The sequence below is a fragment of the Phyllopteryx taeniolatus genome, chromosome 17 (assembly GCF_024500385.1).
Source record: "Phyllopteryx taeniolatus isolate TA_2022b chromosome 17, UOR_Ptae_1.2, whole genome shotgun sequence".
Classification (NCBI taxonomy): domain Eukaryota; kingdom Metazoa; phylum Chordata; class Actinopteri; order Syngnathiformes; family Syngnathidae; genus Phyllopteryx; species Phyllopteryx taeniolatus.
The window spans coordinates 14,047,899-14,070,118 of record NC_084518.1 but is presented as its reverse complement, the minus strand read 5'-3'; the positions used below and the strand labels follow the sequence as shown (position 1 = coordinate 14,070,118).

At 37.7% G+C, this 22,220-nt stretch overlaps 1 protein-coding gene across 1 annotated transcript; it reads left to right on the top strand.

The window, feature by feature from the left end:
* The first annotated feature begins 1,667 nt into the window (after positions 1-1,667).
* Positions 1,668-5,656, top strand: LOC133467603 (putative fibroblast growth factor 1). Its single transcript, XM_061752645.1, has 3 exons — positions 1,668-2,021; positions 2,615-2,718; positions 4,208-5,656. Exons 1-3 carry the CDS (start codon positions 1,802-1,804, stop codon positions 4,448-4,450), a joined length of 567 nt encoding a protein of 188 aa, XP_061608629.1. The 5' UTR covers positions 1,668-1,801; the 3' UTR covers positions 4,451-5,656.
* The last annotated feature ends 16,564 nt before the right edge of the window (positions 5,657-22,220 follow it).

The following is a 22,220-nucleotide window of genomic DNA, read 5'->3' as shown; positions in this document are numbered from 1 at the left end:
GGTTGACAGAAAATTGCACGCGGCAGAAGGTTGACGAGGAGCATGTAAATCCTGATCCTACTATTAAATTCCGCGACCTCAGTAAAAGAGTGAAGTAGAATATCATTCAAAATCAATAAGGGTCTTGCTCTGACACAGCTCGTGGAAATTTTAAAGAACGCTGACTGGAAATTGCATCCAGTAGAACACTGGCAAGGAATATGTAACCAGGAATTTTACTTCAGTTTCCTCTTCCAATCGTCGGTAGGATATTTAAAATATTTTTCATGAATAATTTTGCCCAGTAGAACATTAAGAATGAACATGTAAATCTAAATCTGATCATTAATCCCAGTTTACCCCGACAGGTTCAGACATTATTCAAAACCAATAGAATACTTTCTCTGAATATGTCTTTGGGGAAAGCTGGCTAAAAATACTACCCAGTAGAATATTGGCAAGGAAATCTTGTCTAATCTCAGCTACGTCAGATATTGTGTGTTTGGTAAGAATTCAAAACCAGCTGGGGTCTTGCCTGGGCAAAGAACAGGCTGAAGAAGAAAGTCTTGTTTTTTTTTTAGGTACCTTTATAATCACTCCTCCCACACAGCCACATGTGAACTCTTCACATGTTTTCATTATTCCCAAGTAGCCTTCTTCTGAGCATTTTATTGAGTAAATACCAAACTTCTTACGTCAAGCACTGCTGCTTCTGAGTCGTAGCTGCTTCAAACTATCCCGCAAAATTGTTGCATCAACGCTACAGTAGACGATTCAGTATTCTGCAATCAAATTATTAGATGCGTCAAGACATCATTGCTAACATCCGGTGTGATGACTAAACTGTAGACAGACAGCAACAAGGTATCCATCTATCTTAGCTAGCTGTTTAGCTTATATACGTATATTTAACGATGATCAATCTATCTATCTATCTATCTATCTATCTATCTATCTATCTATCTATCTATCTATCTATCTATCTATCTATCTATCTATCTATCTATCTATCTCTGTCTGTCTGTCTGTCTCTGTCCATCCGTCCGTCCGTCCGTCCGTCCATCTATCTATCTATCTATCTATCTATCTATCTATCTATCTATCTATCTATCTATCTATCTATCTATCTATCTATCTATCTATCTATCTATCTATCTATCTATCTACTGTCTGTCTATCTATCTATCTGTCTATGCTCGCTAATTAGCTTGGATTTTTTATTTGTCTAGCTTGTTGTTGTTCACCCATTCATTTATCCATTTAAGTTAGCTACTTAGCTCATACATTTTCTTTATCAAGTTCATTTTCATGGTTAGCTATTTGTGTCTCCTATGTATCTACAATAAATTAAATACACAGATCCAGACTTAAACTTTTACGTGAATTTGTTTAAAAGAAGTTTTACCTTTTAAGGCTTTTATGAGTATTCTACATGAATATATCTAAACATAACTATTTCAGGTTTCACATTGTAACACTTGTCAGAAAAGCATGAATGGAGTGTAACATAATTTCCTTTCATCTCCCAATTGTTAGTTAAAAAGAGATATTGCACACAGTTACAACAATTTCTCATGTTGTCCGGCCCTTTTACCGATTTCACCCAAAAGTTACATCACACCCATCTGGAACCATTTCTATTTATTTACTCTGGTAATTTTGAAAACAAGTTGGATCATGCATAGTCTGAGTGAAACATTTCCAGCTTTCATATCTCATAAGAGGTTGTTTGGACCCAGCTCCCTAACTCTCTCTCTCTCTCTCTCTCTCTCACTCTCTCTCTCTCTGTCTCTCTCTCTCTCTAAAACACTCGCCAGGTGACATGAGCGGAGAAGGCAGCGTGTCCGCTTCACATCACAAGCCTCAAAGCCTCGGGAGGATGTCTGAAGGAAACGTGATAACGCTGCCCAGCGCCTCACTGGACTTGTCCACACATGAGCGTCGCACTCTCACTCGGCTTCACTGCCTCAATGGAGGTTACCAGCTGAGGATTCTGCCTGATGGGATTGTCAACGGTGGCATGGTGGACAATGACCCCTATGGTAAGCAACTCTTTATTCAATATTTAACTACAATATGCTTTTTTAAAATTATTATTATTATTATTGTTTTGATCAGGGGTCACCACCCTTTTGGAAACTGAGAGCTACTTATTGGATACCAATTCATTCGAGGGCTACAAGTTTGAGACAGACTGTTGTGGACTGAGGCGTTTTATGAGATACAAGCTGACGCTTGGTTGATTTTTTTATTTATTTATTTTGTCCTGAGTTGCACGCAAAAATTTGTGTTACGAGCGCTAGATGGTGGCAGCAAACTTCAAAGTTTAACCCCGACCCTAAACTAGTCAGTCAAGGCACCACTGTGTATCACGTGTATTTATGTTAATTTCTTACAGATTACAAATTCCTATTTACTAAAAACACTCCCAGTATTACCATTAAGGTTAAATATATACTGAAGTATCTATGGTGTATGCTGTATTTTTTCGATTATAAGTATGCAATTGCTGTGTTAGCTGGTGTGCATGCAGTGGGTGATTGCATTGCGTGAAAAGTATACAGGTTACATTAACATCTACTTGACAAAATGTGTACCACATATGACAATGTGCGATATGTCATACATGCCACAGACATCCTGAGGTTGCAGACTACAAACGTGGGCGTGGTCGTGGTGACGGGTGAGCACACGGGAAGATACCTGGCCATGAACAACAAAGGACGCCTCTATGGATCAGTAAGTTTAAACTAATTATAAAGACTACAATTAAAAATGAGAATGAATTGCTACTTAACTATTAAATTATTGAACTTTTACATATCTCACATGAACAGTTCAACTATTTTAACGGACTGTTTGTGTGTGGGCGGCACGATGGCCGACTGGTTTGAGCGTCAGCCTCACAGTTCTGAGGACCCGGGTTCAATCCCCGTTCCTGCCTGTGTGGAGTTTGCATGTTCTCCCCGTGCCTGCGTGGGTTTTCTCCGGGCACTCCGGTTTCCTCCCACATCCCAAAAACATGCATTAATTGGAGACTCTAAATTGCCTGTAGGTGTGACTGTGAGTGCGCATGATTGTCTGTTTGTATGTGCCCTGCGATTGACTGGCAACCAGTTCAGGGTGTACCCGCCTCCTGCCCGATGACAGCTGGGATAGGCTCCAGCACGCCCGCGACCCTAGTGAGGAGAAGCGGCTCAGAAAATGGATGGATGGATGGATGGATGGATGAATGTTTGTGTGTGTGTGTGTGTGTTTTACCTCATCTATGAGTGACCTGGCCCATTTTCATATAATTTGATAAATAATGGTAATGACACTTGTTAAAAAAAAAAATAATAATCTTAATTAGCGATTTTTTTATGTCGCCTTGGTTCTATATGGGTAAATGTCTGCCATGCTGAAACAGCCACGGTTAAAGTCCCAGTTTCAAAAAATTATTGATGATTTAAACTTTTAAGCATTCATCGTAAATGCAATCCTTACAGATAGAGCAAATGGTGGTGGCCCACTGAAATGCACTTCTTGAATAACAGTAAAGACAAAGGCGCATAACGGTAAAAATACTTTCATAAAAATTGTGTGAGTTGCACAATTTACGTGTTGCCTTTCAAACTCTGTGGCAATAAGTGCATTAATGATCCTAACTATGCATTTACATTCTTGTCTTTATATAATCATAGTAATGGTAAAGACATGCAATAGTTCTGACACTTTCATTTATTGATATCTCAGAAAAACACCATTTATTTTGCTGTCTGCTATTGTGTGAATACAAAATGGCTCTCTCCAATGGCATTAACGGTAAAGACAGCTTGAGTGACAAAGAAGGATGGTTTGTAAAAGAACCCAAAAAAAGGAACTTTGAAGACACTCTTTAAACATTGCTTAAAGTATCACCTTTACAGTTATTAAATGTTTTACAACCCTAGAACAAATAAATTCACATTTATTTATTTATATTTTTTTTCCAATTAGAACAAATTGAAAGGAACAGAACGGGCTGTGTTCCATTTTGGAGGTTCCACTATGTAATATAATATATGGGGGGGGGGGACACACCACAATTATCAGGTTACTGTAATTGCCCAATATGAAGCTATTATATGAAATTCATTATTAGAAGTAATTCATGAAACACTAGTCACAGGAAATAAGGAAGTATGCGAGAAATTACATTTAAGTAAGTGTCACAATGGGTAAGCGGTAACCTCCCCATGTGATGCAGCTGACGTTCAACGATGAGTGTTGCTTCCTGGAGAAAAACGAGGAGAACCACTACAACACGTATCAGTCGCAGAAGTACGAGTGGTACGTGGCGCTCAAGAAGAACGGAAAACCCAAACTGGGTCCCAAGGCGCAGGCGTGGGAGAAGGCCGTCTTCTTCCTGCCGAGGTCGGTGGACACGCGCATTGGCGCCAGTGAAACCGAACGTCAGGATCAACCAGATTGTGTTTGTGTTTACTGTTAAGAACACTAACTGTTCCCAGCATCATCTATCAGCTAGCTACTGAAGCGGGTAAACACAAACCGATTTTTAACATCTCCACACATCAGGTGGAAAAAAACAATATCTCCACCGATAATGGAAAGATCATTTTTCACACACCGCTCAGTATAATCCTTGGAGACATCTAATAATCTGTGTTGACTTTGATAGGAAAGGGGGGGGGGGTATGGGTCTGTGTTTACTCCGCTTTAGAATAACCCTTTATTCACAATGCCATTGGAATTCTATTAACATTATGCTATTTGTAATGTAACTTTCTCACTGTCAAAATTGTCCACGAAGGGAAGGAAAAAATATTGCAGTGGTATCGTATTGCACTCTTTTACAATACAGTATCGATTGATACACAAGCATTAAATATTGATAATATGGCTATCCCTTGACAGTTTTGACACTTTTTCCATTGATTTTACATTTTAATCATATGATACCATTACTTTTAAATGATAATACTATTGCACTTTTGACATTGTTTACTACAGTATTTTTTTTCTATTTTTATGAATTTCAGCACAAGAGAGAGTTACTATGGAGAATCTAAATGTGAATTAATTATTTTATTTTGGGAAGTCTGAGATGGTTCCATGCAAATATAAATAAATCACGAAATTTAAAGATAGAGCCCAATAGCCCCTTACAAATGTGACATTTACTGCCACTAAAAAAAGCTACATTTTCGTAGTCATTATTGATATATTATTTGTGACACATTGTTCATTTTAATAGTTGTATTGTCACTGAACATTGCTCCTGAAAATGATTTATACTAACACAATGTGATCACCTTTTTGTAAAGTAAGATACTGTACAGTTGTGTGTTTAAATAAATGCATTACACTTGCATGTATTATATTGTCAGTGTCCAATGAAAAGTATGTACACTATCTTCAAATTTAGTTTTTTTGTTCGTTTTAACTGAAACAAAATATTTGTGACAAAAAAAATGCAAAATGTGGAGGAATATACTTTTTATTTGACAGTTGACAATATAATAGAGCCTTGTCTATAGTCTAGTGTATCCTGTACCTTTGTTCTCTATTTTATTTCATGTCAACTGTAACTTTACTGTAACTGTACTGAAACTCAAATGTGGTTTTTATTTGGTTTTGGGTGATGGCAAGGCTGAGATGGATCTGTGCAAAATAATTAAAACAAATAGTTAAGCTATTATTTTTTTAATTGCATCCAATAGGCCCAAAAAGGCTGAAAATTTGTCTACTGTAACATAAAAAGGTACATTTGGGATGTCGATTACTCGCGGATTTTCGCTATTTGCGGCAAATAAGGTAAGTGCGTTGGCGTAGGTTAGTGGTAAACTGGCACGTTTCTGGATGTAGAAATTCAGGTAACTGCCACCATAAGAATGGAACGCCATCATAAACCAAGGACACCTTTTTACAAACATTTAGGTTATCAAGACTACATTTTATTGAGGCAAAAATCCCACTCTTCTGCTGTGTTTCATTTTTATTTTTTCACACCTTTTTTTCTCCTCATACTGTTTCACCTGACTTTATAACTCAATTCTAACAAGTGGAGTCTAACTTTTTAAAATCATTATTATGAGAAATTGCTGACAGATCAGCAGTGTTAAACAATTTTTTGTCGCGGACCACGTTGTAGTTACGGTTACATATAAATGTTTAATTGTCTCATCACATTATATATATATATATATATATATATGATACGTGGAAGAAAATGGATGGATGGATATATATATATTACTATGACATATATTACGGTAGAAAGGGTTTTCACAACTTTATTATTTGTTACATATGACAATTTTAAATTTTGTTAAACATTTTAGCATGAATTATGGAAGTTGACACTTGGATAATTAGTTTTTTCAGAAGTGTGTATTAAAGTGGTGTCCCTTGAAAAGTCTCTCTACATGTTGGGCCACGTTTCTTTTCATAGCAATTTTCATCTGGCCAAAAGAGGGAAGCATTGGTCTAAATTCAACTATGATTAACGCCTTAAACCGGTTTGACTAAACAGCACTTGACTAGAATTTCTGGGTTTAAAACCAGTGGTTAGTTGTGGTAAACTAATCCCAATTCATGTATTATAACAATATATGGATGCTATCAAGACAATTTGAATTTCTAGGGGTGGAGGGGGTGCATTTTTGTGTGGGTTTAATGCAGCTACAGGAAAATTACTTCCTTGCAGGAAGTCTGGTTCTGATGATGAAATGAAGGCAAATGTCAAGTCAGTGCAGATGACAACAGCTCAGACAAAGACAATGACCTCGGTTCACCCCCGACGGAGAAGTATTTGTCATTTTTTCACAAAGTGTGCACTTAATCTATAACATCAGAGAGCGAGCACGCTAAAACGTTGTCGCAGATGTCGCAGTGCTTGGAACAAACCATTTTAGTAGTTTGTTTGAGAGCGGTACACTATTATATGTAAAAGCGTTTCATTTGTGTATGTGGGTGGGGGGTAAAAATTTGTGTATGAGAGTGTTTCCCGTAGTGTGTGAGACATAATCATGAATTTGGTCCTTGACGGGCCCTCATAATTTAAAGTAATAGTTCAACATGCTTAACTGCCATACAAGAAAAGTTAAACACTGTGCAACAAAAGTAAAAATAAATTCACTTCAATTCACTTCCGGTTTCCTCCCACATCCCAAAAACATGCATGGTAGGTTAATTGACAACTCTAAATTGCCCATAGGTGTGAATGTGAGTGCGAATGGTTGTTTGTTTGTATGTGCCCTGCGATTGGCTGGCAACCAGTTCAGGGTGTACCCCGCCTTCTGCCCGATGATAGCTGGGATAGGCTCCAGCGTGCCCGTGACCCTAGTGAGGAGAAGCGGCTCAGAAAATGGATGGATGGATGGATTATTTTTTATAATAAGGCATGTGGCGAGGACCCTGCGTTGTGGGGCCGCACCCCAGTGCCCTCTATTGACCAACCGCCACTGCTACCGTCATTCTTTTATACCACCAACAGCAGTTCGATATTCTAAGCATATTAGTAGTTATTTATTGGCCATCAAGTTTATTTCCATGACAAATAAATGAGGAGCATGTTAAATGTCAAATAGAAATGTCCTGTCAAAAGTTCTGATGTCAAACTAAACCTGTGACCTCTCTCTCTCTCTCTCTCTCTCGCTCATTTCACAAAGAGGGAAAAAAGGGTTGATGTCAAGGGTTTTGCCACATAAACATAGGAAGACAAGATTGCATACACACAGGCTCTCTCTCACACATGCATGAACACATACACACACACACACACACAGGAAGAGAATCATACACTGTAAACTGAACAAGGGCCAGCTTCCTCTGGGAGTCCCGTAGCCTGACAGCAGCCAAGATCCTCACGCGCACACACATGCACACGCGCGTGCACACACACACACACACATTCTCTCATCTGTTACTCCTCTCTCTTTCCTCATTTCCATCTTTCTTTATTTGCCCTTCCTGACTGCATCTCGGCCTCGTCTAATGTCCGTCTCTGTCTTTTTTCTTTGTTGCTCTTCCCTTTTGCATTTCGTCTGCCTTGTTTCCCCTTCCTTTGTCTTTTGTAAAATAGAGGCGGACACTGTTTAGATTTTCTGTGCACCTTTAAGTGTCTGTATCTCCCTTTACCAATTGACACAACATCCTCACTTTAGTTGAAAACTTGAGCATGAAATGACACAGATAACCACCTCCTCTGAATTCATCATTTAAATCAAATAATTATAAAATTTGTTTACATTGTTTTTTTTGTTATCACTACCGGCATAATTATAAACAAATGGGGGAAAAAATACCATTTAATATTTTTTTTTTTACAATGTATTTTTTTTCATTGTTTTAATCAAGGCGGCACGGTGGCCGACTGGTTAGAGCGTCAGCCTCACAGTTCTGAGGACCCGGGTTCAATCTCAGGCCCCGCCTGTGTGGAGTTTGCATGTTCTCCCCGTGCCTGCGTGGATTTTCTCCGGGCACTCCGGTTTCCTCCCACATCCCAAAAACATGCATTAATTGAAGACTCTAAATTGCTCGTAGGTGTGACTGTGCGTGCGAATGGTTGTTAGTTTGTATGTGCCCTGCGATTGGCTAGCAACCAGTTCAGGGTGTACCCCGCCTCCTGCCCGATGATAGCTGGGATAGGCTCCAGCACGCCCGCGACCCTAGTGAGGAGAAGCGGCTCAGAAAATGGATGGATGGATGGATGTTTTAATCAATACCAGTAAGAATATTTAAAAAAGAGGGAGGAAAATAACATCCATCCATCCATTTTCTGAGCCACTTCTCCTCACTAGGGTCGCGGGCGTGCTGGAGCCTATCCCAGCTGTCATCGGGCAGGAGGCGGGGTAATTTTAATCAGGCCACTTTTAATCACTAGGAGTTTTATTAAGAACATTGAAAAATATGACCAACATTATGATAACATTTTACAGTGGGTTTTTTTTCATTTTCAAATCTCTACTATCCTTTAGTTATGAAAAATTATAAAATTTAAAACATTTAACATTTTAAAAAAATTTACAAGATACTGCAAACAAATTCTGCATTCAGTTTTTTAAATCACTTCTAGTGTAAACATAAAAAAATGAAAACAAAATTACCAACATCTGAAACAAATTTTAACCATGTACTGTACTATAACAATTTTCTGTTTTTGTTTTTGTTTTTTTTAAATCACTACCAGCATAATTTTTAAAAAAAGTGCAATATTTCAAATTTTTTTTAGAATGTACTCAGACAATTTTCAGTTTTGAACAAACATTTTCAACCCCCAGAAAGTTTCTTTAAAATAAATGTTGAAAATTCCACATTTTCAACCACAGAAATTATACTACTTGATAAAAAAATAATAAAAAAATAAATAAATTGTTAGTCATTTTTTTGTAATTTTTTTTCAATCACTACTAGTATTTTCATGGTTATAAAATACTACCAGAATAACACATTTCATGACCTTTCATTACCCGACTTTACTGATTGGCTGAGAGTAACCACATCACACATTTATCTTCTCGTGAGGCCTGCTGCTTGTTTGTTTAAATTACCAGATAATAATTACATTGTCTTATAAACACATGATATGATAATATAGTGTGATAGTCACCTAAAATATGGTTGTAAAAATTGAAGCGACAACTACAATGCCAAAGTAGATTAGTATTAGTAACCCTGCTAACTAACAAACTATGAATTTATGCACATTATATTATCTATATGTGCCTTGTGATTGGGTATTGAGCAGTCCAAGGTGTAACACGCCTCTCCCTAAAATCATCTGGGACAGATTCTAGCTCACCCATGACCGTAATAGCGCTATTGGGAATGGATGGATGGATATTCAAAATGTAATTATAAACTTCCTTGGCAGAAGTAACTAAGGCCCATTAAAGCCCATTATTAATGCCAAATGTTACACAAAGCAATATTGTGTTCAGGTAAATCGAACAATTTGCCACTGAATCACATTGTAGACGGATAATGACCTGTTTGTGATGGGGATTAAAAAGGTCAGTCTGTTCTCTGCAAGTGCGCATGTGCGCGCGCACACACACAGACGCGCACACACACACACAGAGACGCACACAAACACACACACGCATGCGCACAGACAAGCGGAAACGGGGTGCTGATCCGCCAGCTGATCCTCGACCAAAAAAATGCTAACTCAGAAATCCTGATTGCTGAGACGTGAGGGCAGCAGAGAAGAAGAAAAAAAAAGTAGTGCCAGCTATGATTCCAAATTAATAGGGTTATTGATTTTAGAGGAGAATAGTAACACAATCAACAAAAATGTTGCCTCCTAGTTGGAGCAAACCACATTTAAAGTGCCCTTGGCATCCTCATTAGAGTCATCGCTATTATGAAAATGTAGCAGAATAATGAAAGTCTGAGGCCTTGCGAACAATGCATCGTGGGAGTTTATAGAAAACTTATTGAGACCTATAGGCTTGACCCGAGTCGATTTTCCTGCACTCGTTCAGGCCGCCGCTGTCATTCCGCAGTGGCATAAAATGGGCGTGTGAAGCATCAGAGCTGAGGTTTGGCTCCACCAAGCAAAACAAAGCAAAAGTGGCCAAGAACAGCGGAAAGCAGACTTGAGCCTCCTTTGTGTTTCCATTTAATGATCAAAAGCTGCTTTGTGAGCCCTTCGGTACTGCTGAAAATAGGAACGTGATTTGGTCAAACCTCTAAATCAATTACCTAACCGATAATGTTAGTTTATACCAAATATGAATGTTTCAGTGTACCAAGACATAAAAAATTGTGATGCTTCCAACTTTGTAGGAACAATGAGCTTGTAAACAAGCTTGGTGAAACCAAAAATACAGTACATACAGTAGCTGCAGATTTATTAGAATGGCAAACAAAAATGTCTGTTCATTCGTGGGAACACTTGTTGATACGAAATTAGACGCACTTCTTCTGGGAAAACTGTGGACTATAATTTTAGTTACACATTGTGGAAAATGTCAGAAATAGCTCCAAAATTCCTCTTTTTGGTCCGTTCACATCCTGAAAATGATTGAGTTGGATGGGTCACATTGAATGTACGCGTGCCTTGTGATATTATTTGTAAACATACAGCAAGTACAGAATAAATGTGAGCCATCAAGCCTACTTTAATTTGATGGAATTTTATTTTTGTAAAAATACGCATGACGATAAAGTCAAAAGTTAATGTTAGTTAATCTCATGATTAACCATGTTTTCAGTCAATCAGGCCAAAAGTTTAGGAAGAAATGTAGTAATATTAAATCAAATCAAAGCGGATATATAGGTATTTTATCATTATTTATATCCTACAAATATTTACATATTTTTTTAACAAGATAAATATTTTGTTTTATATTATAAATATTTAATGATAATTTATTCACCATGTTTTATACAGTACTTTATATGAATAAATGTTTATGAATATATTATCAGTAGCGTTATTATTGATAATAGTAGTAGTAGTTGTTGTTGCTGGAGAAATACTAATATTGATAATAACATTCGTAATAGAATTATTATTGGTTTTCATAGTAGTAACAATAGATTATTGTTGTTGTCATTATTTTATTTATTTATATAAACATTGTTTTACACACCATATATACAGTATTTTATACCATAGATGGAACTTATTACACTTTGATTAACCTCATTATCATTATTATTATTATTACTACTACTACTAGTAATTGTCGCAGCAGTACTGATAAACAGTATTATTAAGGGAATTATTAGTATTAATATTAGTAGTACTATTATTGCTGCTGCTGCTGCTGTATTGATTAACATTATTCTTAAGGGAATTATCATTAGTAGTAATATTAAATGATTATATTTTTGTTGTCAATGTTTTGTTATTTATTTATATATAAACATTGTTTTTTGTTTACTTTTATATAAAACATGATTTTATACAATATATATTTTATATTAACTTCATATAGAAAAAGTATAATTAAGAGAATTATTACCTTTATGATGATGATGATGATGTTTTTATTTATCAATTTAACATCAATTATATTTACTCATATTAAATATATTTACCTTGTTTTAAAATGCAAATGTTTAATTTTGCGTTACGTAACTTCCTAATCACCTTTATTTGTCTTCAGTAAGTAGAAGGGTGAAATCACACAGAAAGTGTAAGGTCTAGTTTGAACAGTTACTTCAGTTAGCCACTCGAGGGTACAGTATATAATATATAGGTTAAGGTATGTATAGTCGTTTGGGTGTTGCATGATTGTGTAATTAACGTCACGTACAAAAAGACAGAGCAGTTATCCTGTAAAACACAATCCAGCCTGTGACGAGCCAATGTTTTGAGAGGATATGATGCAAAAAGGCAGTTTTCTCTTTCCGTGGAACAAGTTCCGTTTTGGCCCGTTAGTGCGTAAGCAAAGCCGCGACGCCCCCTTCCCTCCCCCGACCTCCCCGCATCACCTTTCTGGGAAAGAGACGTCCGAGTTGAACTGCTTATCTCTTCCTCTTCCTTTTCCCCTTTCCTGTCATTGACAACATGAAAAGCAAAAGGAAACATAGATCACTAAACAGGGCTATTTAAGGCAAATAGCTCTCATTCCACACGTCCCAGATAGGCCGCAACTGTTTGACTGTGGCCCTGACCATGTCACTGCTCCCATTCTTTTTTTATAGTCTGTCCCTGGTTCACTTCCTGGCTCTTTTTAGGCCACATCCTCGTGTGTGTGTGTGTGTGTGTGTGTTGACTAAAGAAGCTGCTATAATTGTCAAGAGGAATGTCTAATGCAAACCTCTTGAAGTGCTCCATTGTCTGGAAACACAAGGAAATGATACAGGCAACATTTACAGTACATTTCCTCAAATAGTGGCCCCAACGCTAATAAACGTATCTCCTCCAATTGGACAACTCCCTTTTTTCTCAAATGATGAATGCTATGGTTCACACACAGACAATAAACAGTAAACAACTGAGTTTAAACTCTGTTGCTAAGAAAAACAGCAGCACCTACCGAGGCATGTAAGCAGCCTCCCAGATTGGAGACGTACCACATTGTAAATGAGTTGCCTGAGTGATTTCACACCACATAGCAATTATAATTCTGGTTTGAACTCTGTTGTTAAGAAAAACAGCAGCACCTACAAAGGCACATAAACGGTCTGTCAGATGAAGTCGAGTGTGGGGACAAGAGGTTGTGAATGAGATCCCTGTGCAGTGTTAAGAAAGGTGTTACGCTTTGCGGAATTTGCATTTGAACTGTGTTGTTAACAAAAACAGCAGCACCTACTGAAGCAAATTAGCAGTCTCTCATGTGAATTTTGAAGTTGGAGACGTACTTTGGGTCTTAAATTAATTTCCTGCATGTTATTAGAAGTGATCTTACGCTTTGCAATAATTGACATTTGAACTATGTTGCTCGCAAAACAGCAACACCTCGCGAGACATGTTAACAAATACTGTAAACGCCTTTCCCAAAATCCCCCCCCCCAAAATTTTCCAGTTCGAAAATAAAAGAATTATCGCAGTTATCAACGTTATTGTTCACACTCAGACAAAAATGTGTTAACAACTGAGCCAGTTTCAACTATGTTGATAAGAAAAACAGCAGCACCTACAGAGGCATGTAAAAGGTTTCACAGCTTAAATGAGGAGACATACCCTAACCTGTAAGCAATACTCCCTGCATAGTATTAAAAGTAATCGTATGCTATGAGGTAATTAGCATTTGAACCTTGTTGCTAACAAAAACATCAGGACCTACAGTAGCATGTGAACTCAGATGAGTGTGAAGAGGAACTACATGCTGTATACAAGTTCCCTGTGTAGTATTAAAAGTGATGTAATAATTAATTGGCTTTATTCTATGCGTTCTATATTTGATTATGAAGTGATTAACGTCTCTTTTTTACTTGTTTAACAATTTTTAGGGATGCGCCGATGCTGTACGTCTGCACACTTACTCGAAAAATGTTCTGATACTACACCGCCGATACAATTATGAAATACCTTCCATCAGACTCCAGATTCTTTTTCATCTGTCATTTTTTCTTTGTTTTTATCTATGTATTCTTTTTACATAGTGCCTCTAATGTTCAGACTGAGAGAGCACATAACTTCAAATGCGTTGTGTTACAGGCTACATTTAAGTGAAATGTGTAGCAAGGCAGCTAAAAAAAAAAAAAGTAGTTAGATGTCAAAATTTCAGTAATGAAAAGTTGTTACCCTAAAAACTGTTATATTTGAGTGAAACTTATGCCATGTTAAAGAAAATTTGTGTTTTATGTTTCTCAACAAAATTGAACATGGCATTATCAAGTATCGGTACTTGGCATTGGCGAGGACTCAAATGGAAGTACTTGCACTTGGTCTGAAAAAAAGTAGTATCGGCGTATCCCTAAAAATTATGGATGTTAAAAGGTCACAGCATTCTTGGCACAATTAATAAAGGTTTTATGAGCATGAAACAAGAATTCATCTTTCATCAAAATTGTTTTGAAATTAGGACAACTTGGAAGTCAGCCAGCATCACTGAATGGATTGTGTTCAACTTTAGAGGTTCCACTGTATTATCTGCAACATCCAAACTAAGAACCAAAGCTGACCTATTTTTTTTTATAAATGTTAAAAAAAAATGTTTTTAAATGCACCGTAAGATGTATAAACAGTGCGTTATATCATCCGTCTGGTTGTTTTGAACTTCCACGGATCAAGTGGGCCGGCCTGGGCCAAGCCGAGTAGACGAGGTTAAAACAACTGCACGTCGGTCCTTTCAAGTGGCGCATCCATGCTGAACGCCACTCTATTCTTGTCGGACGGGGACAGCTCCACATGACGATGGCGCTTCAAAGTGCTGCTGCAGCACCAGCATGCTTTTCTGTTTCATTTAGAAGAGAAGCGCTGGGGGCACACTCGAAATGTTATTTTACGGCTTGGTGCTGCCCTTGGGGGACTAGGGGCACAGGCGGGGTCTTACATGGTCAACAGGACCAGGAAATCTGCCCTCCCTCCTTTTTTTTGTTTTTGGTTTTTTTAGTTATTTTCAGACTCCAGCACATTCTCCCCTCCCATAAATTCAGTGTGTGTAATTTGACTAAAAATGAATGCCGCAAACTGCCCACTCAAATAAAATAGCGCGTCCGTAATGTTACATGGCAGTGGGAGGCTCGCTAAATTGTTAAAAAAAAAAAAATGTGGGCACAGCGTTGAGAACGAGTGGTTAGCATGTCTGGCTCACAGTTCTGTGGTTCCAGGTTCGAATCTCGGCTCCCGCGTTTGCAAGTTTTCCACATGTTGTGTTAGTTTTCTCTGGGTACTTCTGGCTTCCTCCTACATTCCTAAAACAGGCATTTTAGTGTCATTGAAGACTAAGTTGTCCAGGTGTGAAACTGAGTGTAAATGGTCGTTTGTCTATATGTGCCCTGTGATTGGCTGGTGACCAAAGTCAACCGGGATTGGCTCCAGCTCAGCTCCAACCAACCCTACAAAAAAAAAATGAATGGATGGATATCAAATTGAAATAAAACATCCATCCATCCATTTTCTGAGCCGCTTCTCCTCACTAGGGTCGCGGGCGTGCTGGAGCCTATCCCAGCTATCATCGGTCAGGAGGCGCGGTACACCCTGAACTGGTCGCCAGCCAATCGCAGGGCACACACAAACAAACAACCATTCGCACTCACATTCACACCTACGGGCAATTTAGAGTTTTCAATTAACCTACCATGCATGTTTTTGGGATGTGGGAGGAAACCGGAGTGCCCGGAGAAAACCCACGCAGGCACGGGGAGAACATGCAAACTCCACAAAGGTGGGGCGGGGATTGAATCCCGGTCCTCAGAACTGTGAGGCAGACGGTCTAACCAGTCGTCCACCCTTCCACCTGAAATAAAACAAAGAAAAAAAATTATGAGACTAAAGACCAAATTTTGTCAGTAATAATATGGAATAATGCCAAAGAATTGCTAAAAAATATGAGGATAAAGTTAAAATATTCAATAGTAAAAGGCTTGATATTACCAGAATACATTTGTAACAGCACAAGAACAAAAAGTAATTTTTTCGAGAAAAAGCTGGACAGTAATTTTACAAGGATTAGTTTGTAATTTTACAAAACAAAATTGATTTTCTAAATGAATCAATTTAAAATAAAACATTTTTACAGCAATCAAGTTTATGACAATTGTATTTTACTTTTATAAGACTTTTTTTTCCCAAAATAAGAGAATAAAGTTAAAATATGAAGTAATTTCTTATCAAAGTATGAAGACAAATCCTTGTGTGTGTTTGACAAAGTCTGCAAATAAAGATGATTCTGATTCTGATCCTCAAAACACAATTTTTAATATTACAAGGCTAGTTCTGTCCTAACTTGTTGCATGAACTGATGAAGCCTGCTTGGATGAAATGTGAAAGTCTTCATGCTACATTCTCACCGGACGCAAAGCGAACTTTTGATCATGGAAATGATTCATACACCTTAGTTTCATTTGCACCACCTTGATATGCTCCTACCTCTTCGGTCCACTTCCGTGCGTATGGGAGTTCTCGTGAATATTTGACATGTAAATAAGCTTCGCTTTGACTGGCTTTGACTATCATTCTGAAGCAAAATTCACCAAGCGTTGGATTTTTCGCCCACTAATAGGGAACCAGAGCTGAAATGACAGTTGGCGACTCGCAACCGCACAGAGGAGGCGACGTGAGTGAAAATAAAAGCGAGGATGATATTTTGAGAGGTTGGTCCCGCATTCCCATTCACTTCAGTGTAACCGACGCAAAACGTACATCGTTCACGCACATGGAACCTGTTGACAAGAAAATAATAAATTCAAGATTTTATTTATGACATGTAGAACAGGCTCCCTAAACACATAGATAAGAAATTTGGTTTTTAGACTACGTGGTTGGCTTGTAAATTGTGTTTGTTATCATTGAAGCAGCAGTCCACCTTTTAAAGGAAACACGGGGTTTAAAATATAAACTTTTTATTTTTATTTTTAATTTTTTTTTTAAACAAGCCTCGTGGTCCAGTCACAAAATGTGTTTGCTTAATTTTGGAGCGTGACAGATTTGCCTGCCAAGGCCTAAGAAAAGACTGGCAGTGTGGTTGCACATGGTGGTGGGGAGCCCACATTACAAATAAGTGCGTGCTACTCACTTCTGGGAAGACGCAAGATGCAAGTGGACGAATGGCAGAGGTTTGTGTGTTTGGAGCATCTGCTTCTACAGTTCTCATTGCCTATCTTTTTATAGTTACTCATGCATTTTGCACATCTCTAATAGGCAAGTGTCAAATTGTCCAGTTGTGATTTGTGGTCATTGCTTTTTCTTATTTTATGAGTTTGTATGCATTTTCATCCATCTGTTGGAGGACTCTACATCTTTTCGCACAATTGTCAAAAAAAAAAAAATAATTTGTACCGGCATTACCAGATAACTAGTAACCCTTTATTGCTCAGTGACTGTTTTTGTCAATGTCTTTATGTCTCAAAAGTGTTCTCTGTCAATTGCCTGTTGTCGTACTAGAGCAGCTCCAACTACTGGAGACAAATTCCTTGTGTGTTTTTTGGACATACTTGGCAAATAAAAATGATACTGATTTTGATTCTGATTCTTTTTTTTTTTTTTTTTTTTACTACTTTTCCTGGTTCCGAATCACTGGGCACAGTGACTTTAAAACATATGTATGTTATGTCAATCGGTTTCACATATTTTTGTTATTGAATTCCAAAAATTAGTAAATATAGTAATAACAAAATAAAAAAATTAATGAAATAATTTTTAATATTGTACAATAAAAACATAGCATAGATAAGAATAGCAGTATTGTGTATCTATATTATTATTAAAGAATAATTATAAGAAGTTTTAATAAACCATAAATAATAACTGCACATATAAATAAAATTTATTTATACAGTATATATAATGGATGTAAACAAATTTATTACAAAAAAATCATCATCATCATCACTATCATAAATATAAATATCATACTATAAATATAAAAAAATAAGAATCAAGTAATAAAGCTAAAATGAAATAAAATTAATTAGATAAAAATTTGTCTGAATTTATTTATTTGAATAATCTCCTTGGGCTTAATTTTCAAATTTGACTTTCCCATTCATTAATTAATTAAATTTGAGTTAAACATCAAACTAACTTTTGTGACAAACCTAAGACGTATTCAGGCAATTTAAAAATCTATATTTTTCTAGATATAATAAATTCATTAATAAATTGGACATAAAAAAACAAATAAAAAATGTTTTAACAACACATTCACCTTTTTCGGTCTCACACAAGCACATAAACACTTGCAACACCCACATAAACACATGCAACACACAACACACGCATGCACACACGCACACACACAAGATGGCTGAGGCCCACAGTGTACAGTTACTCACATCCCCAGGAAACGGAGGTATGACATCACCTTATCATCTCCTGTGGGCCCGGAGGGTGGGGGTGGAGGTCTGTGAGGAGGGTGGTGGTGAGAGAGCAGGTGGGGGGGTTGAGGAAAGGTTGACAGACTGGAGAGAGCGGAAGAAGAAAAAAGATAAAGCCAAGAAAAAGATAGGACGCCAAAAAAAGGGCAGCAAGGAAAAGATGACATCATAGAGCATGTAGACTTCCTGGGACAACACACACATGCATGCACGCACACACACATCGTCAAGCTGTGGTTGTCAGTCACATAACAACACACACACACGCACACACTTAATATGGCGTGCGTTAAAAACAGACCTTCGCCGCGGTGGGCGTTTTAATCCAGTTAGGTCTGCTCTCCGAAAGGAGGTCAGGTTGAGGAAATAAACGCTGTGCTGGCTTTTATTACTCACACATGACTGACACGCACTTATTATCAGGACTGACAGTCCACTCACATCTTTACGAACTCATGTAACCAAAATGCAGCCCTAATGAAGATAATCACGCTGTCGCAGAGGTATTCCTTTAACAATGTGTTTAATGATAAACATTGTTAAGATAGAAAAGTATGTTCGTATGCCACCGAGCATCCTCCAATCGTTTTTGATGCTTTATACTGTATATATAAAGTATCCAAACTTCTCTGGCTCCTGTCCGACATATACTAAATGCTTATCTAGTAGATAACTTTAGACAATAAGCCACATGCTGCTTCACCACGTCTAAAGGCAAAAGTAATATGTGATCACATGTAGCGGTCTGTTTTGGCAAATTTGTTTATTGATTGTACATTTTTGGCCTGACCTCAAATGAAGTTCAGTTAAACATAGTTGTCATATTCATAATGCTGTGGAATACATGAAAAAAAAGAAAAAAAACACTACATTTCTAAACAGGCTACTATCGCGTAACAAAAAGCTATACTTAACCCTGAGTCAACAATACAAATACCAAAAATAACCAGGATTAACGTCACTGATGGGTGGAAATTGAAACAGAAATACGAGTGCACAGGAATATTCATCACCCAGAATGAATTGTGTACGATTACTGCTTGTAGGAGAAACAATGGGAGGAAATAATGCATGATTGAGGGTTGAGTCAGTCACACTCTTATCAGACTGGCTGGGAAGGAAAGACTGTAATACACATGGGTTCGACAAGGTGAATGTGAGTCCATCGTAATATAGTAAAAAAAAAACATGACATGATTGCATGAATGCTCTAAAATGATGAGCTAGTCATCAATGTTAAAATTCAGATATGTCTCAATAATACAACCAATTTCTATAGTAGCCGTACAACAGACACTAAACAGTTTTCTCAGGTTGACCTCATTACTACAACCTAAAGTGGTGACTTGACTTAGGTGTCCAATTTGTTGTATGACCGCGCTCATACCTCAAAACACTCTAAAATCATAGTTCCCTATTGAAATGAATGAATCAATGCCAATAATCCGTTCCATACCGTTAAAAAAACCCAACAAAGATAGCGCTCCACAGTATTGTTCTTTATAAAAAATAATAATAAATACATAAATAAAATTTTAAAAAATTAAACACTTTGTGCATCATCATTTCATGTTTCAACATCCATTGATATTGTGCTGCTCCTGCTGGTGTGCTTGTATTGGCCACTAGGGGGCAGTATAATACTTACATAAATACACAAAGACATCTCAGTATTATTCGTTTTTTGCGAGAATACAGAATATATGCCTTTTAATATTGTTATATTGTCTTTGTACGTGTTTTTGCACAGTTTGTCTTTAAATATTCGTTGCTAATTATCACAACATTGATGTTAAGTTTTATTAGCACAACGATGTTTCGCATTGTGTGTTACCATTAAGCTAGCTTTGCCTAATGTAAGTCAAAGATATGTGATTTGGTTAAATACATGTGGAATTCTCTTTGTTTTACGTTTAGTTTTGTGGTAAACTTCAACTTTGTGGCACTTGGCCTTCTTTTTTTATTAATTGTTCACTATCTACAGCATGTTGTGCAATTCGCTGATACCATATAGCAATTGGAACTTAATTTAAAAAAGATAGAAAATTCTTAGCAGCGGCTGTTATCTCAAAACTCATGTTGGGTCACTTGTTGTTAGTCAAAACTTAACTGTACTACATACACGGTATCAAAATATTGGCAGATGCTTATCTATGGCTATACATTTCTGATTTTCTCTTTTGCGTAATTATTGTAAGGGCCAATAAACCACCAGTTTAGGGCTTGACATGTTCATCGCAGTGAAAATTAAAAAATTGTCAGCCGTTTGAATTCTGTGAGTGTAGCATGCTCTGCAAAATTTGTCGATTCCGGCACATAATTGAATGTTTGGCAAAGTGTTTGTGTCCAGATTCATGTTTGCCAACGTATCTGCTGTGATGGGCAAGTGTAACTCGGCCACTTGAAGATGAAGTGCTGCTTCCAGGCGTGAAAATACAATCCAGCTTTTATTGTCTCAGCTCACTTTTCTTCACATTCTCGACTACCACACTAGTACCCACTTGACTCGGTGCAACGCCCTAGTCACAATGGTAACGATGGCCATGCTCGGCAGAAGAGGGAGGCGGGGTGAGCAGTGGCTCATCTGCATGAGACAACAAATTTCCACAAGGCAATTAAGACAACTTGGAACTGTTTTAAATTGTGGAAAATATGGCATAATTTTTCCATTAGGCAGCACGTGAACAAGTGGTTAGAAGGTCTGCTTCATAGTTCTAAGTTTGAGTCTCAGCTCCAGCCTTCCAGTGTGGAATTTGCATGTTCTGCCTGCTGTCGTGGGTTTTCTCAGAGTACTCCGACTTCATACCACATCCAAAAAACATACGTTAGGTTCACTAAAGATTTAAAATTGGCCATAGTGTAGAACCCACCACCCTAATGAGGACAAGCGCTATGGAAATAGGGATAGATGTCTCCATCAATGGATCTTACCACTGTTTGGGAACTAAGGACACTAATTGTTGAAGCTTTGAAGGTGGAATTCTTTCCTATTCTTGCTTGATGTACAGCTTGAGCTGTTCAACAGTCCGGGGTCTCCGTTGTCATATTTTAAGCTTCATAATGCGCCACACATTTTCAACGGGAGACAGGTCTGGACTGCAGGCAGGCCAGTCTCGTACCCGCACTCTTTTACCACGAAGCCACGCTGTTGTAACACGTGCAGAATGTGGTTTGGCATTGTCTTGCTAAAATAAGCAGGGGCGTCCATGAAAAAGACGTTGTTTGGATGGCAGCATATATTTCTCCAAAACCTGTATGTACCTTTAAGCATTAATGGTGCCTTCACAGATGTTTAAGTTACCCATGCCATTGGCACTAACACAGCCCCATACCATAACAGATGCTGGCTTTTGAACTTTGTATCCATAACAGTCCGGATGGTTCTTTACCTCTTTGGCCCGGAGGACACGACATCCACAATTTCCAAAAACAATTTGAAATCTGGACTCGTCGGACAGAACACTTTTCCACTTTGCATCAGTCCATTTTAGATGAGCTCGGGCACAGAGAAGCTGGCAGCGTTTCTGGGTGTTGTTGATAAATGGCTTTTGCTTTGCATAGCAGCGTTTCAAGTTGCACTTACGGATGTAGCGCCGAACTGTATTTACTGACATTGGTTTTCTGAAGTGTTCTTGAGACCATGTGGTGATATCCTTTACACATAGATGTCGGTTTTTGATGCAGTGCCGCCTGAGGGATCGAAGGTCACGGGCATTCAATGTTGGTTTTCGGCCTTGCCGCTTACATCCAGTGATTTCTCCAGATTCTCTGAACCTTTTGATGATGATATGGACTGTAGATGTTGAAATCCCTAAATT